General features: G+C 34.9%; 1 protein-coding gene across 2 annotated transcripts; it reads left to right on the forward strand.

Moving 5' to 3' along the window:
- The first annotated feature begins 6,731 nt into the window (after positions 1 to 6,731).
- Positions 6,732 to 13,830, forward strand: LOC145159574 (DNA topoisomerase, type IA, core). Of its 2 annotated transcripts, XM_079078578.1 has the most exons (14): positions 6,732 to 6,835; positions 6,916 to 6,972; positions 7,667 to 7,770; positions 7,900 to 7,993; positions 8,109 to 8,208; positions 8,308 to 8,548; positions 8,806 to 8,968; positions 9,051 to 9,170; positions 9,316 to 9,395; positions 9,869 to 10,147; positions 10,239 to 10,407; positions 11,305 to 11,646; positions 11,721 to 11,900; positions 13,067 to 13,830. In XM_079078578.1, the coding sequence occupies exons 1-14, from the start codon at positions 6,815 to 6,817 to the stop codon at positions 13,700 to 13,702; spliced, it is 2,586 nt and encodes an 861-aa protein (XP_078934704.1). In that variant the 5' UTR covers positions 6,732 to 6,814; the 3' UTR covers positions 13,703 to 13,830. The 2 variants fall into 2 exon arrangements, with proteins under 2 accessions (XP_078934704.1, XP_078934705.1); XM_079078579.1 differs by lacking the exon at positions 6,732 to 6,835 and having other exon boundaries at positions 6,956 to 6,972; positions 7,905 to 7,993.
- The last annotated feature ends 349 nt before the right edge of the window (positions 13,831 to 14,179 follow it).

A 14,179-nucleotide genomic window follows, 5' to 3' on the forward strand; every position in this document is an offset into this window, starting at 1 on the left:
GTTTGTTTGTGGAATTAGTTTCTAAAAAACTAATCTATCCTTTTAATTTGTTCTTTTATTTTCTTAAACATTTTTTCTTTTTATTTAAAATTTTAAAAGTAAAAACAAATAAAGAGAGGTCTCTCTCTCTATCTCTCTCAAACTAAAACACACACACTTAAACATCTTTTTCTCTACCCCTGTTCATCATCATCCTCGTTATCTTTCATCTCCTTCCTCTTGATCACCTTTTTTTCTCAATTTGCTCTCAAATGGGTGAGTTTACCCTTTCTCCCTCTTTTATTGAAACCTACAAATCGATTGGAACCATTTTAAACACAACCAAAATTGAGATTGGATCGAGAACCCATTCACAGAAAACCATCCTTCGTTTGAGACACATTTATTCACCAATTCAATCTCATCGAAACAACATAAATCAACCAACACAAACCTATAAATATTTTCATCAAATGACCATCGATAATGAAGCAACAGTCACAATCGAAAATGACTTTGTTCAATCATCTTTCAACAAACATATCCCAAACAACATCAATTTAGAAAGCTAGAAAGTGAAGAACTTGAGAGATGAAAAAATAAGAACCCTAAAATCATCAGCAGATTTGTTCTATGGAAGAGACGTCGACACTAGTAGATTTGTTCTATGGCAGATGTATCTCGATATTTGGATCGTCGAGCTTGCCGTCAGCGACAACAAGGTTTACGTCGGTTGCAACAGAAATCCTGATTTTCAAGCTGCAATGGGGTTTTTTTTGGGCGATGGATCAAAACTAGGGATGTGCTTTTAGACCAAATACCTTAACCGAAACCGAAACCCGGACCGAACCGACCCGAATTATGACCGAATAAGTTATTTGAGTCGGTTCTCGGGTATCTATTTTTGCCCAATTCGGGTTTCGGGTTATTCGGTCCGGGTTACCCGAATAAAGGTTTAATCGGGCCAAAAAGACCGACCCGGAAAGTGAATAGTCACTTGAACTGAATAACCCAAATAAACTGAAATGACCCGAATAAGGAAATTTTATATCTACTTCAAGAAAAAAAATATTACTAATATTTTTTTCTTGAACTAGATATAAAATTTCCTTATTTGAGTTATTCAGATCATTTCGGTTTATTTGGGTTATTCGGGTCATTTTAGTTTATTTGGGTTATTCGGTTTGAAAACATAGTGTAAATGTTTATTTTGGTTATTTCGGTCCTTACGTGTTAATAACCGAACCGGTCCCGTATTAGTATAATCGGTCCGGGTTTCGGTTCCCACTTTTCATCCAATTCGGGTTTCGGGTTATTCGAGTTCGGGTCGGTTCCGGCCCGAAGCACATCCCTGATCAAAACCCATTCTCGTTCCACCAATATCATTCTCCTTATGACTATCTCCTACAGACGGTTAATCCACCGACTCTACTACAGAAAATCAAAAACACAAACCATGGATCAAAACCCATTCAGTAGTGGTTTAGAAGAGAGAAAGATCGAGAAATATTGACGCCATTTATGAACTGGTTAAGAGCTTGTACATCTTCCCAGTGTGTGTGGAGCAGCCATGAAAACAGAGCTCGATGAAAACGATGATTAGGAGGAATGAGATGAAAGATAACCCATTTGAGAGCAAACTAAGAAAAAAAGGATTTGATTATGAAATACTGAAAATAAATATTTGGGAAATATATATATATATATATATATATATATATATATATATATATGTATGTGTGTGTGAGAGAGAGGGGTGGGCCCCCTCTTTATTTGTTTTTACTTTTAAAATTTTAAATAAAAGAGAAAAATGTTTAAGAAAACAGAAAAACAAATTAAAAGGGTAGATTAGTCTTTTCAAGTTTAACAGAGACTAATTCCACAAACAAACTACCTCAAAAAGACCATGAAACCAAAAAAGTCGAGGTTTGGACTAAACCTTGAAAAAATGCATACCACAGGGACCATTTTTGCAGTTTTATCTTGATTTTATACAATTCAAACATTTTTTCTTATCTACCAAACAACACCAACTAACGATTCATCACACCACGTTCAAATATGACAATGAAATAATATTCATTTACTTCCTCAATTCCATTCTTTCGTTATTCCATTCAACTCTACCCCTAAAAGATTTTCGACGAAAGTTGTTTATACCATATTTTACTAAATAGATATATGTGTTATGATATAAGCGTCAATTTTGAAAAAAAAAATTAGATGAGATTTTGCACCAAAGTCTAAAAATACTCTTGTTTTTAAAGATAAATATATAAAGAAGCATGCAACGAAAATACTAGACCTACTAAAGACATCAAAACAAATAGAATATTAAGAGTTGTCATTGGGTACCATGATTTACAATTTGTACTTGTTATTATTATTTATATATTATTTTTGTTATTAATAATATAAAGTCTTAGTATAATTTGATAATTTTAAATTAAAATTATTATTATTACTTAATATCTATTTAGTATGAATCTAAGTATTAAGCAAGTATAAAATGTAGCTTTTTTTTTACATATGAAATATTTGAAAGGACATGGAAGATATATTATTATTATTTTTTTTTACATGAAATATTTGACAGGACATGGAAGATATATTATTTTCTTCATATTTTTTTGTTCTTGTCTATGAAATCTATTAATGGTTTTATTGTTAACAAGCTTATAATATAATATTTTCTTTTTTGAAAATTAGCAAGACTACCTTAAAAAACCCCTAACATGTAAAAGACTATACTTTTTTTGTCATTTTATGTAAATAGCAGGCTTTTTTTTATCAATTTATGTTCAGAAACTAAAGCCATGATTTTTTCATAAACAATACCAAAATTTTGAAACTTTATTGGAGATTTCCTTATCAAGTATGCACAAATAATTATAGCCCATAGAAAATTTGGACCTTGGAAAACTGATTCTCAAGCATTCGACCTAATAAAATGAAAACCACCTTTAGAAAGTATCATGCTATTCTTAAATAGTAGTTCATGATCATAATATTCCCAACTGAAGAGATATGTCCGGTGTGTTGCAAGACATGTTTGGACTTTTTTGGAGAACATACAGTTCATTGTAAAGAACTCCCGGGGTTCAAATACCGACACGATATGGTTATAGATGTTTTGTTTAACATATTTAAGCACGCCGAAGTTTCTACCAAGAAAGAGGCACTTGCGAATATCTTGACTGACCCGATAGAAGGAAGGTCAACCCTTAGACCGACTGACGTTTTGGTTTTTGGATGGGTTGGAGGGAAACACGCTTGTGTGGACCTTAGAAGGATATCCAGTCTGGTGGGATTGAGGGCTGGGGGTTTCAAGGCAGGAAAAACTGCTTTGAAAGCTGCTACATACAAAGTCATAAAACATGAGAAAGCGTGTTTGGAAAATCAATACGTCTTCATACCTTTCGTGTTTGATACGTTTGGTTTCCTTGCGTCTGATGCAGTGGATTTTTTTAATAGATTACAACGGATCATGCATACCAATGTTATGTCCCCTAGATCTACGGATGTAGTTTTTAAAAAAATTGACTTTATCATCCAAAAAAGTTTAGCGACACAGTTTGTTGCCCGTTTTTCCTTCTCACTCATTGTATTGTGATCTTTAATTTGGAATTTAAGAGCAAAATTATATAAAAATAATGGATGAAACGATTTGTTTGTATTAATATGAAAATCATTTTCTTTTAGTAGGTTTCAAAATAGTTTTCAATCTAGCTGTTTCAACGTTTCATATGCCAACCCATTTCCAAACTGCTCCCAAACTGCATGATCAGCTTCAATCGGACCAGTTTCACTCAAACAGATTTTCTACCTTAAATCACTTTGATTCCAAAACTAATTTCTACCGGTTTTGTCGGCGTGCTGGTATTTCTGCGAAGAAAGAAGCGCCAGTGAACTTTTTGACGGACCCGCAGGATGGAAGGTCCACACTTAGACCGACTGACATTTTGGTCTTTGGATGGATAGGAGGGAAGCATGCATGCATGGATCTTACTGGGGTCTCTCCTCTCGTTGGTTTGGGGAGCGGGGGTTTCACAGCAGGGCATGCCGCTTTGAAAGCCGCTGCGTGCAAAGTGGTAAAGCATGAGAATGCATGTATAGAAAATCAACATGTGTTTGTACCTTTTGCATTCGATACATTTGGTTTTCTCGCACCAGAGGCGGTGGAGCTCCTCAACAGAGTCCAACGAGTCATGCATTCTAATGTCATATCTCCTAGATCCACAAATTGTAACATCCGGATTTTCAGGTATATTATTTTTTTTTAATTATTTATTTCTGAGGATCATTGATCTACTCGACGAGTTGGTGCTATAACTCGTCGAGTAGAAGCAGGGTGGCCATGTGAGTTTAATGAACTACTCGACGAGTTCAAGAGTAGACTCGCCGAGTAGCCGCTGTAAGTAGAAACCCTAGATCCCCGGGTTTGGGACCTATTTAAAGGCACTTATAGCCTCATTTGCGGCCACACCTCTCTGAGAAGAAACCCTAATCGCCCCTTAAGCTTGTGAGAGAGTCTTGAGCCTTACTTGAGATTTGTGAGTGCATTTTGGTGAAGGAAAAGAAGATTCCAAGCTAGGATTGAGAAGAGGTTGATAGATCTACTGCTTATTCGTCCAAGAGCTTCTATTAGAGGTATCAAGTTCGAACCTTTCCCTTTTATTTGAGTAGATCTCTCATCTTGAAGATTAGGGCTTCTTTTCCTTTCTTTTTGGGACTTTGAGGATTTTGGGTTCATGAGGAGGCTTGAACTCCAGATCTGGACCTTAGGAGGTCTCTAGCACCCAAAGGTTCCTGCTTTATTCAGCCTTGATGGTATTTATGAGTGAAAACCCCATTTAAATCATGTTGTTGGCATTTCATGCCCAAAATGCCATACATGGACACCAAGTTCAGACCTTTACGTGATTATTGGGTGTTAGAAGGCCAAATCTATAAGTTAGAGAAACAGATCTGACCTCAGGAGGTCGTTTGAGTATTCTCATGGATGAAACTCGCCGAGTCCATGAGCGGACTCGACGAGTCGGATCGTGTTGCACCACGATTCGTGATCAATGGTAACCGTCGAGAAAAGGGCTAACTCGACGAGTCGAGTGAGGCCTTAGGAGGATTCAGAGGACACGTATGGACTCGCCGAGTCACTCGAGTGCACTCGACGAGTCTGGTCAAGTTGGACCGTTGACTGGGGTTGACTTTTAGGGTTCGACCAACTTTTGGACATTGGACCGTTGGAGGGGTAAAATGGTCTTTTTCCCTTCTGAGTGAATATAGGAAGGGACTAGTCTATCCTTTGAGAGCCGTATTAATTAGAGATAATTACTTTATGTGATTAGGCGAATGCTAGGTCAGATATTCGAGTTCGAGACTTTCCGAGATTACCCGAGGTGAGTCTTCTCACTATACATTACCTAGAGTGGTATCTATGTGCAGACCGGAGGGTCTTATGTGTTATGTGTATGTTTGAGTTTATGCGCATTGTGTTATATGTATGCTATATGTTATATAGACCGGACCGGAGGGTCCAACGATTTAGACCGGACCGGAGGGTCCAACGAGCTAGACCGGACCGGAGGGTCCAACGAGCTAGACCGGACTGGAGGGTCCAACGAGCTACGGGACTGGAGGGTCCCGCTGAGACACATTGACCGGAGGGTCATACCGAGTTATAGCCTCGAGTGGCTTATGTGTTGTATGTGGTATTTTGGGGCAACTCACTAAGCGTTTATGCTTACCGTGTTATGTGATATGTGTTTCAGGTACCAGCGAGGATCGCGGGAAGGCGCCGACATGATTTGTACACACTGACAGAGGATTATGTTTTGAGATTCTGAGATATGTTTTATTATGATGACATTTGACACATGAGATTTTGAGAATATTATATGAGTGTTATCATGTTTGAAAAATAAAAAAAATTGTTTTAAAATTTACGTCGTTACACAAATGTTGTTTTCAAAAGAATTGGTTTTGCCATCCAGAAAGAGCTAGCGGCGCAGCTTGTTGCCCGTTTGCCTTCAATCGATATGTATTTAACTATTTTAGTCGAATTCAATATATATATATATATATATATATATATATATATATATATATATATATATATATATATTAAATGAAAAAAAAATCAAGGGATGAAGCATATATAAGATAATAAGATCGAACAGAGCGTCGTGAGAAGGGGGTGCGGGAGGCGTTCCCGCACATTGGAATACCGCACCGTCCTTGTGGGAAAGGAGGTGCGGGAAAGGAGTAGGGGATAGAGACCCCGCATTCTCTCTCCTATTTTGATTGGTTAGAATTTTCTTTTTTCTTTTTTATTTTTTTTCAGTTTTTTAATATTTATTAAATTATATACCTGCTAAAAAATTATATCAAAATTCATGGTTTTTAATTCTCTACAAAATTAATATTATAATTGTATGAAATATATTTAAAAAAAATAAAAAAAAGTGAAATATTCTTCCCATACATACCTTAGGTTTTGGTGAGAGAAAGCAAAGTAAAAGAAAGACTGACGCGACACACAAAAAGTGAGAAATCCTTCCCACATACATTGTAGGGTTTAAGAATTTGAAACCAAGAGGCTATGTTATTTTTAGAAGGTCACTTATTTCTCTTGCAAAAGCCCATCGTTAGCCCAATTACTTTTAACGATCCGATCGACATGAGGAACTGTGGGCAATTGGGTTTTATAATCTCAAGCTGAACCGCTGAAAGGCCTTTAAGACAGTCCGCCCGGTTCGGTTTTTTGTAGAATGAAATTTTGAGAGGGCGTTGCGTTTGATTCAGACTTTCATCAGAGTTCTACACGAAGCTAACAATGGCGACCAAAGTACTCATGGTGAGAGAATACCTCGTAGCTCTTTTTAGGGGTTTTCAACTTTCAACTTTCATTCACTTGTTATATGTCTCTATGATTAGGTCGCGGAGAAGCCAAGCATCGCACTTTCGATTGCTACAGCACTCTCCGGTGGTCGAGTAAGTCCCTGCGACTCCTTTTTCCTTTTTGTGCATTTTCTATTGTACTAGGTTTTTGTAACTTCGAAGTTGACATGGTTCTGAGTAGTTATGATTTTTCTGATTGCTAAATTACCTTATAGAACATATATTCGAACAGGATTCAGTCATATCATTGATTGACAATTCATCCTCTTTTTTTTTTATCTTTTGTATTTCCTATCTGTATGTAATTATACTTCATTGAAAACCTGTTGATTAGAATTGGGAGTGAGAAGAATGAGAGGTAAAGTTGGTATGGTGATACAAATGGTGAAATGGAAGAATACAAACTATGCATTTCACTGATTTGCTGTCTATACACCATAACTATGATATAGCAAATGTATTTTACATGAGAATTCTTTTGGATATATCCAAATTCAAAACCATAAGAAACCTTTATTATTATTTTTCTGATGTGTTGGATCTTCATGCTCATGTAGTAGTTAAGACTTTAGTTATACCCTCTATGCCATTCTATGCTTTTGAAAAAGGGGATGGGAGGTATTAGTTCTTCTTCAAGCCTTTCACTCTTTTGGCAATTCTTATGAATCAGTAAACATAGCTATCTTCTGTAAATATCTTTCTGATATTTTGACTATTATTTCTAAAAAAGGAGTTTTGGAATTAATTATTACTCACTTTATTTCTGAATCCTATACTGGTTTTGCAGATGTCATCACGAAGGGGTAGTACTGAGGTTCATGAGTTTGATGGAATGTTTTTAGGATATCGGGTACAATATAAAGTGACATCAGTAATTGGTCATGTTTTCAGGTGTTCTTTTTACTCCAAAACTTCATAGAATATATCATCAATACTAATCATGATAAACTAGAATCTACTTATAGTTCCATAAACCCTCAACACATCTGAAAATCTCCACTTCTTTATGTGCAAATCTAGTGTAGATTTTCCACCAACTTATCAAGATTGGGCAGCTACAGATCCTCTCACTCTTTTTCAAGCTCCAGTTCTCAAGTCAGAATCCAACCCAAAAGTACTGCTTCTTTCATTCTTTCATTCTTTGAACTACATTATAATCTAGATATGTTTTCTATTGATCAATTTCATCACCTAATTCCACTTTCTTGCTAAATATTCTATAAAAAAAGGCTCATATTCGTCAACATCTAAATCGAGAGGCTCGTGGTTGTGGAGATTTGGTTCTGTGGTTAGACTGTGATCGCGAAGGAGAAAATATATGCTTTGAAGGTATTCTTTTTTCAATCTAAGTTTCTAACAAACATTTTGCTCAATGCTTTTAAAGAATCCTTTTTGGGTACCATGTTTTTATTATTTTCTTGCATTCAGTTATTGAGTGTGCTGGATTTCATCCGAATGATGGTAGAAGAATTCATCGTGCAAGATTTTCTTCTGTGACTGAAAAAGACATAACTCATGCTATGAAAAACCTTGTTCAACCTAATAAAGATGAGGCATTGGCTGTAGATGCTCGCCAAGAAATAGATTTGAAAGTTGGAGTTGCATTTACACGGTTTCAGACAACTTACTTTCAAGGAAAATATGGGAATCTTGATTCCAGAGTTATCTCGTAAGTACCCTGTTCTATCACATACTTTAAAAGGGCATTTGGTTTGTTGGGTTCCATGGGATTTGGCTGGAACTGGAACTGGAACTGGAATTCAATTCCATTCCATTCTGGTGTTTGGTTCTGAACCAAACGCCCCCTTAGTCTTATCCACCCACCCATGTGATGTGATGGAACTTCTATTGAAGTAAAAAACACTGAAAATCCTTCTATCTTTACAAATATAAATCCGTAATATATCTTTAATTTTTTTTTCTCAGATATGGCCCTTGTCAAACTCCTACACTTGGATTTTGTGTGCAACGCTACCTTCAAATTAGTACTTTCAAGCCAGAAAAGTTTTGGGTTGTGTTTCCTTACATAATAAAGAATGGTTTTGAACTAAAGCTGGAATGGGATCGTAATAGGTTGTTTGATCATGATGTGAGATCCTCTTCCTCTTTCTCTTCCTCTTCATTGATTAAGGGTATATCTGTCTTTTTCCATCCACTGACTTTTATAATAGGTGGCAGAGATGTTTCAGAAGATAATATTGGAAGATGCTGTTGTAAAAGTCACCAACATTTCAGAAAAACAAGAAACCAAAGGTCGCCCTTCTGGCCTTAATACAGTCAACCTTTTGAAGGTCAGAAAACAACAAAATCTTCAAATTATGTTATTCAAGTGTACTATGAATTTTTAATACCTTTTTTTTTAAATTTTTTTTTATTTTAATGTTAAAGTTAGTGGATGATAATTATTTATATTTTTATTTACAAATTACAAACCAGGTTGCTTCAAGTGCATTAGGGTTGGGACCTCATGTAGCCATGCAATTGGCTGAGCGTTTGTATACCCAAGGTTTTATCAGGTAATCTTGTCATTTTTTAAGATCTATTTGATATTTTCACCAAAATCATTTAATAATTATTTTACCAAAGTTTTATCTTTATTTTTACTTCCTCCAATCATCTTTTAATAATCTTTTTACCATCAACACAAGGTAAGGCAAACTGGGAGAAATAGCCACCTGCTTTTCCTCTTTTACCAATATCATCAATACACTTTAACTTTTACCCTTTATAGCAACGTACTTACCAGTTATAGCAATTTTTAATCTTGACCTTTTTGCTTATGTGGCATCCAACTAATGGTGAATTGGTGATATGGCAAATATAAATGCCAAATCAGCATCCATTCATTAGATGAATAGAAATAAATGCTAACAAGTAACGGTTGTATTGTATGCTGATTTGGCATTTTTATTTGCCATATCACCATTAGCTGGATGCTACCAAAAGGAATGATAACAAATTAATAATATCCACTTGTTAATAATGTCAGCTATCCAAGAACTGAAAGTACAGCATACCCTTCATCATATGACTTCAAAGGGACACTTGGCACAATAGTGAGTAATCCAGTATGGGGTAGTTATGTCCAAACACTACTCACCAATGGTTACCATAAGCCTAAATCAGGAACTGATGTAGGTGATCATCCCCCAATTACCCCTATGAAGTCAGCTAATGAAGATATGTTGGGTGGAGATGCTTGGAGACTTTATCAGTATGTCTGTCAGCATTTTCTTGGTACCCTCTCTCCTGATTGTAAATATGTAAGGTAAAAAAAAAAACAATTTTTAATTATTTCAAGATATTAGATTCAGTATTGATTGCACTATTTAAAATCTTTATTTTTTTAATGTTGATAGGAAGAAAATTGAGTTTTCTGTTGGTGGGGAGTTGTTCAGTTGTGTTGGACAGCATGTGACAGTGAAAGGATTTACTGCCATAATGCCATGGTTGGCAGTTAGTGAGAAGAATTTACCTCAATTTACAGAAGGGGAGAAAATAGAGATTTTAAAAGTTGAGCTCTATGAGGTAATATAATCAATTTTTTTTGTAATAAATAGTAACTTCTGTGTTAATGGTTGTGTTACTTTGGTAGTTTTTGGTATGATGGAATCAGGGAAGGAATGGAATGGTTCATTCCATTCCATAGGAATGAAAAAAAAAGTTGTTTGTTTTGTTTGCTTCCAGAAGGAATGTGATTATTTCTATTTTGTTAGTTGTCCTATTCATGTTTTTTTCCCCATTTTGGAATGGAATTGAAAATTGCAACTTTCTTTTATGTTATTTTTTTGTCATTAAATTTCAGTTTTATTTTCTTAATATAATGAAAAAATAGAGGGATAATGACATAAAAGCCCTTAAGTTTGGCAGAAATATGCAAGTATCCGGTATTAGTGAACCTAAAATCCACAAAAGGGTAAATCCGCACATTTCTGTCAAACTTAAGGGCTTTTATGTCATTATCCCAAAAATAAATTACAAAATGACCAAACTTGGTGATTCTGTTAACAAACAAATTGACCACCTTTTTGGCCTTTTAACAAAATGACCAATTTCGTAATGTGGTTACTTGCGAATTGCTTTATGAATGGTGAATGGTCCCACCACAAAATACCTTAAAAGATAAAAAAAAAAAAAATCATTTTGTGCAATAAAATAAACAAAAAATATTTTTTTGGGCAGCCTTTTGTCGTTAAAAGTAATTTTGCATTTAACCAATGGTCATTTTGTTAAAAGGTCAAAAGATGGTCAATCTTTTAAATGGATTACATGAGTTTTAATTATGTTAAATTTGTAAATAAAAGTGCAATAAAATTATATATATTGTATTTACATACAACATAAAAACTCCATTCCATATTTCCATTCCTACAAAGCCAACCAACGAAACATGATGATGGAATGTAACGACTCATTCCATTCCAGGGTAAAACAGCACCTCCGGATTACCTTTCCGAGAGCGAACTGATCTCTCTAATGGAAAAACACGGAATCGGAACAGACGCTTCCATTCCTGTCCACATCAACAACATAAGTGAACGCAACTATGTCAAAGTAGAATCCGGAAGAAAATTAGTTCCAACAACTTTAGGCATCAGTCTTATACGAGGCTATCAATGCATCGATCCAGATCTTTGTTTGCCAGATATCCGAAGCTTCATTGAACACCAAATCACTCTCGTTTCCAAAGGTCAAGCAAATCATTCCCTTGTTGTTCAACACGTTCTTCAACAGTTCAAACAGAAGTTCACTTACTTCATCAAACAGGTAATCAAATTCAATCATTCGTATTATAGCATCATATACTTTGTATTACTAATTATAAAAGTTATGGATTGTAGATTGAGAATATGGATGCGTTGTTTGAAGCACAATTTTCTCCACTTTCTGACACGGGACGTGCGCTTAGTAAATGTGGGAAATGCTTGCGATATATGAAGTACATCTCTATGCTTCCATCAAGGTTATATTGTAATACATGTGAGGAAGTCTATTATGTTCCTCAAAAGGGCACAATCAAGGTATCTATTCTATGGAAACTCTATTATATAAAAAAAGGCTTAATATCATAAAATACTTCATATATTGTGTTTGTTCCGGATTAAACCTAAACTTTATTTTGTCTAAGTAAAGACCTTGCATTTTTCCATTTATTCTAATTTGGCCCTTTTAGCAGGTTTACAACTAATCTTCTGGTTTTAGACACATTTTTTTCTGGAAAACCCTCTCACATTTGACAATTTTTTCGGGGTTAATATCATAAAAGACCTTATATATTGTGTTTTTTCGGGATTGAACCCCGACTTTATTTTTTTCCTGAAAAAGACCTTGTATTTTTCCATTTTTCGATTGGGTTAATCTCATAAAAGACCCTATATTTTGTGTTTTTTCCAGATTAAACCTCAAAAACTTTTTTTTCCTGAAAAAGACCTTGTAGTTTTTCATTTTTTTCTAAAAAAATTGTAAAATATGAGGGTTTTTACAAGAAAAACTAAAAAAGTTGAGGGTTTTTTTCAGGAAAAATGAAAAAATACAAGGTCTTTTTTTTTTTTTTTTTTTTTTTTTGAGGTTTTATCCAGATAAACACACAAAATATAAAGTTTTTATGAGATTAACCCTTTTCAATTTGGTCCTTTTAGCAGTTTTTTTCTGAAAAAACCTGAGGGGTTTTTATGAAAGTCAAAATAAAAGTTGAGGGTTTTTTCAGAACAGATTAAAAGGTTGAGGGTTTTTTAGGAAAAAAAAAGTTTGAGGGTTTTTTTCTGAAAAAAATAAAAAACTGCAAGGTCTTTTTCAGAAAAAAATGAAGTTGATGTTTAATCTGGAAAAAACCAAATATATAAGTTTTTTTTTTATGATAGGGGAAAGAAAGTTGAGGGATTTTTTTTCAAAAAAAAAAAAAGAAAATATCTGAGGGATTTTTCGAAAAAAAAGTGCAGGTTTTTCCGGAAAAAAACGTCTAAATCTGGAAGATTATAAGTAATCCTGCTAAAAGGGCCAAATCGGAATAAATGTAAAAATGCAAGGTCGGTCTTTTTTAAGACAAAAAATAAAGTTGATGTTTAATCCGGAAAAAATACCCAAAATACACTTTTATGAGATATTAAACCTATCAAATTATATAAAATACATTGATACAATCAAATTAGGTTTTATAATTACTTTCATTTTTATAAATTTAACACAGCTCTACAAAGAACTGACATGTCCTCTAGACAACTTCGAGCTTTTATTATTTTCCATGGCGGGACCCGACGGAAAATCATTCCCATTATGCCCTTATTGTTACAACAACCCTCCATTCGAAGGCATAGACACATTATTCGGTGCCCCAAAAACCGCCACCTCACCAAAACTAGGAAAAGGAGTCGGCATGCCCTGTTTCCTCTGCCCGCACCCAACATGCCGCCACTCTTTGATATCACAAGGCGTGTGTGCCTGCCCGGAATGTGACGGGACCCTCGTCCTTGACCCGGTCAGCGCCCCTAAATGGCGGCTATATTGCAACATGTGCAATTGTCTTGTTTTGCTTCCGGAAGGTGCTCATAGGATAAGTGTAACCAAGGAGAAATGTAAGGAGTGTGAGAGTGGTATTATTGAAGTTGATTTTAATAAGAAAACTACGCCTTTGAAAGATGGGGAAACGTTGCATGTTGGGTGTATACTTTGTGATGACTTGTTGCATTCGCTTGTGGAAATGAAGCATGGGAAGTCGTTTTTTAGAGGGAGAGGGAGAGGGAGGGGTAGGGGGAGGGGGAGAGGTAGGGGGAGGGGGAGAGGTGGGAGGAAACAAGACCCGAAAATGAGTTTTAGAGATTTTTGATAGCAATTTGTCTTTTTGCCGATAAATAGGGTTACTTGAACAATTGTTTTTTTTTAATATTTTGTAACATGTATGCGATGTTGGACTGAAAATATGATATCGAGTGGCTTGTATAATTTGGTTAGAAATTGTTTTGTTTTGAAAACAAGCATCATATACGATGAAAATAATATCAATATGATCATGTCAAATTGTCGACCATCAAAACAAGTATCTAGTAAAACATACTAATATGTTATTTTTACGCATAACTTTTATTTGTAATGCTAACTATAGATATATTATGTTAAATTCCGAATTTAAACCAGATGACCCCGGGTTTGATAAAAAATACTAATAAAAATGAGAAATATGTCAACCTCAAAAACAAGTAGCTAATAAAATATACTATGTTGTTTTTTACGCATAACTTTAACTTGTAATGCTAACTATACATGATATATTATGTTAAGTTTCGGGTTTAAACATTCTAACATT

Source organism: Lactuca virosa, chromosome 2 (genome assembly GCF_052849685.1).
Source record: "Lactuca virosa cultivar CGN04683 chromosome 2, Lactuca_virosa_CGN04683_v6, whole genome shotgun sequence".
NCBI lineage: Eukaryota > Viridiplantae > Streptophyta > Magnoliopsida > Asterales > Asteraceae > Lactuca > Lactuca virosa.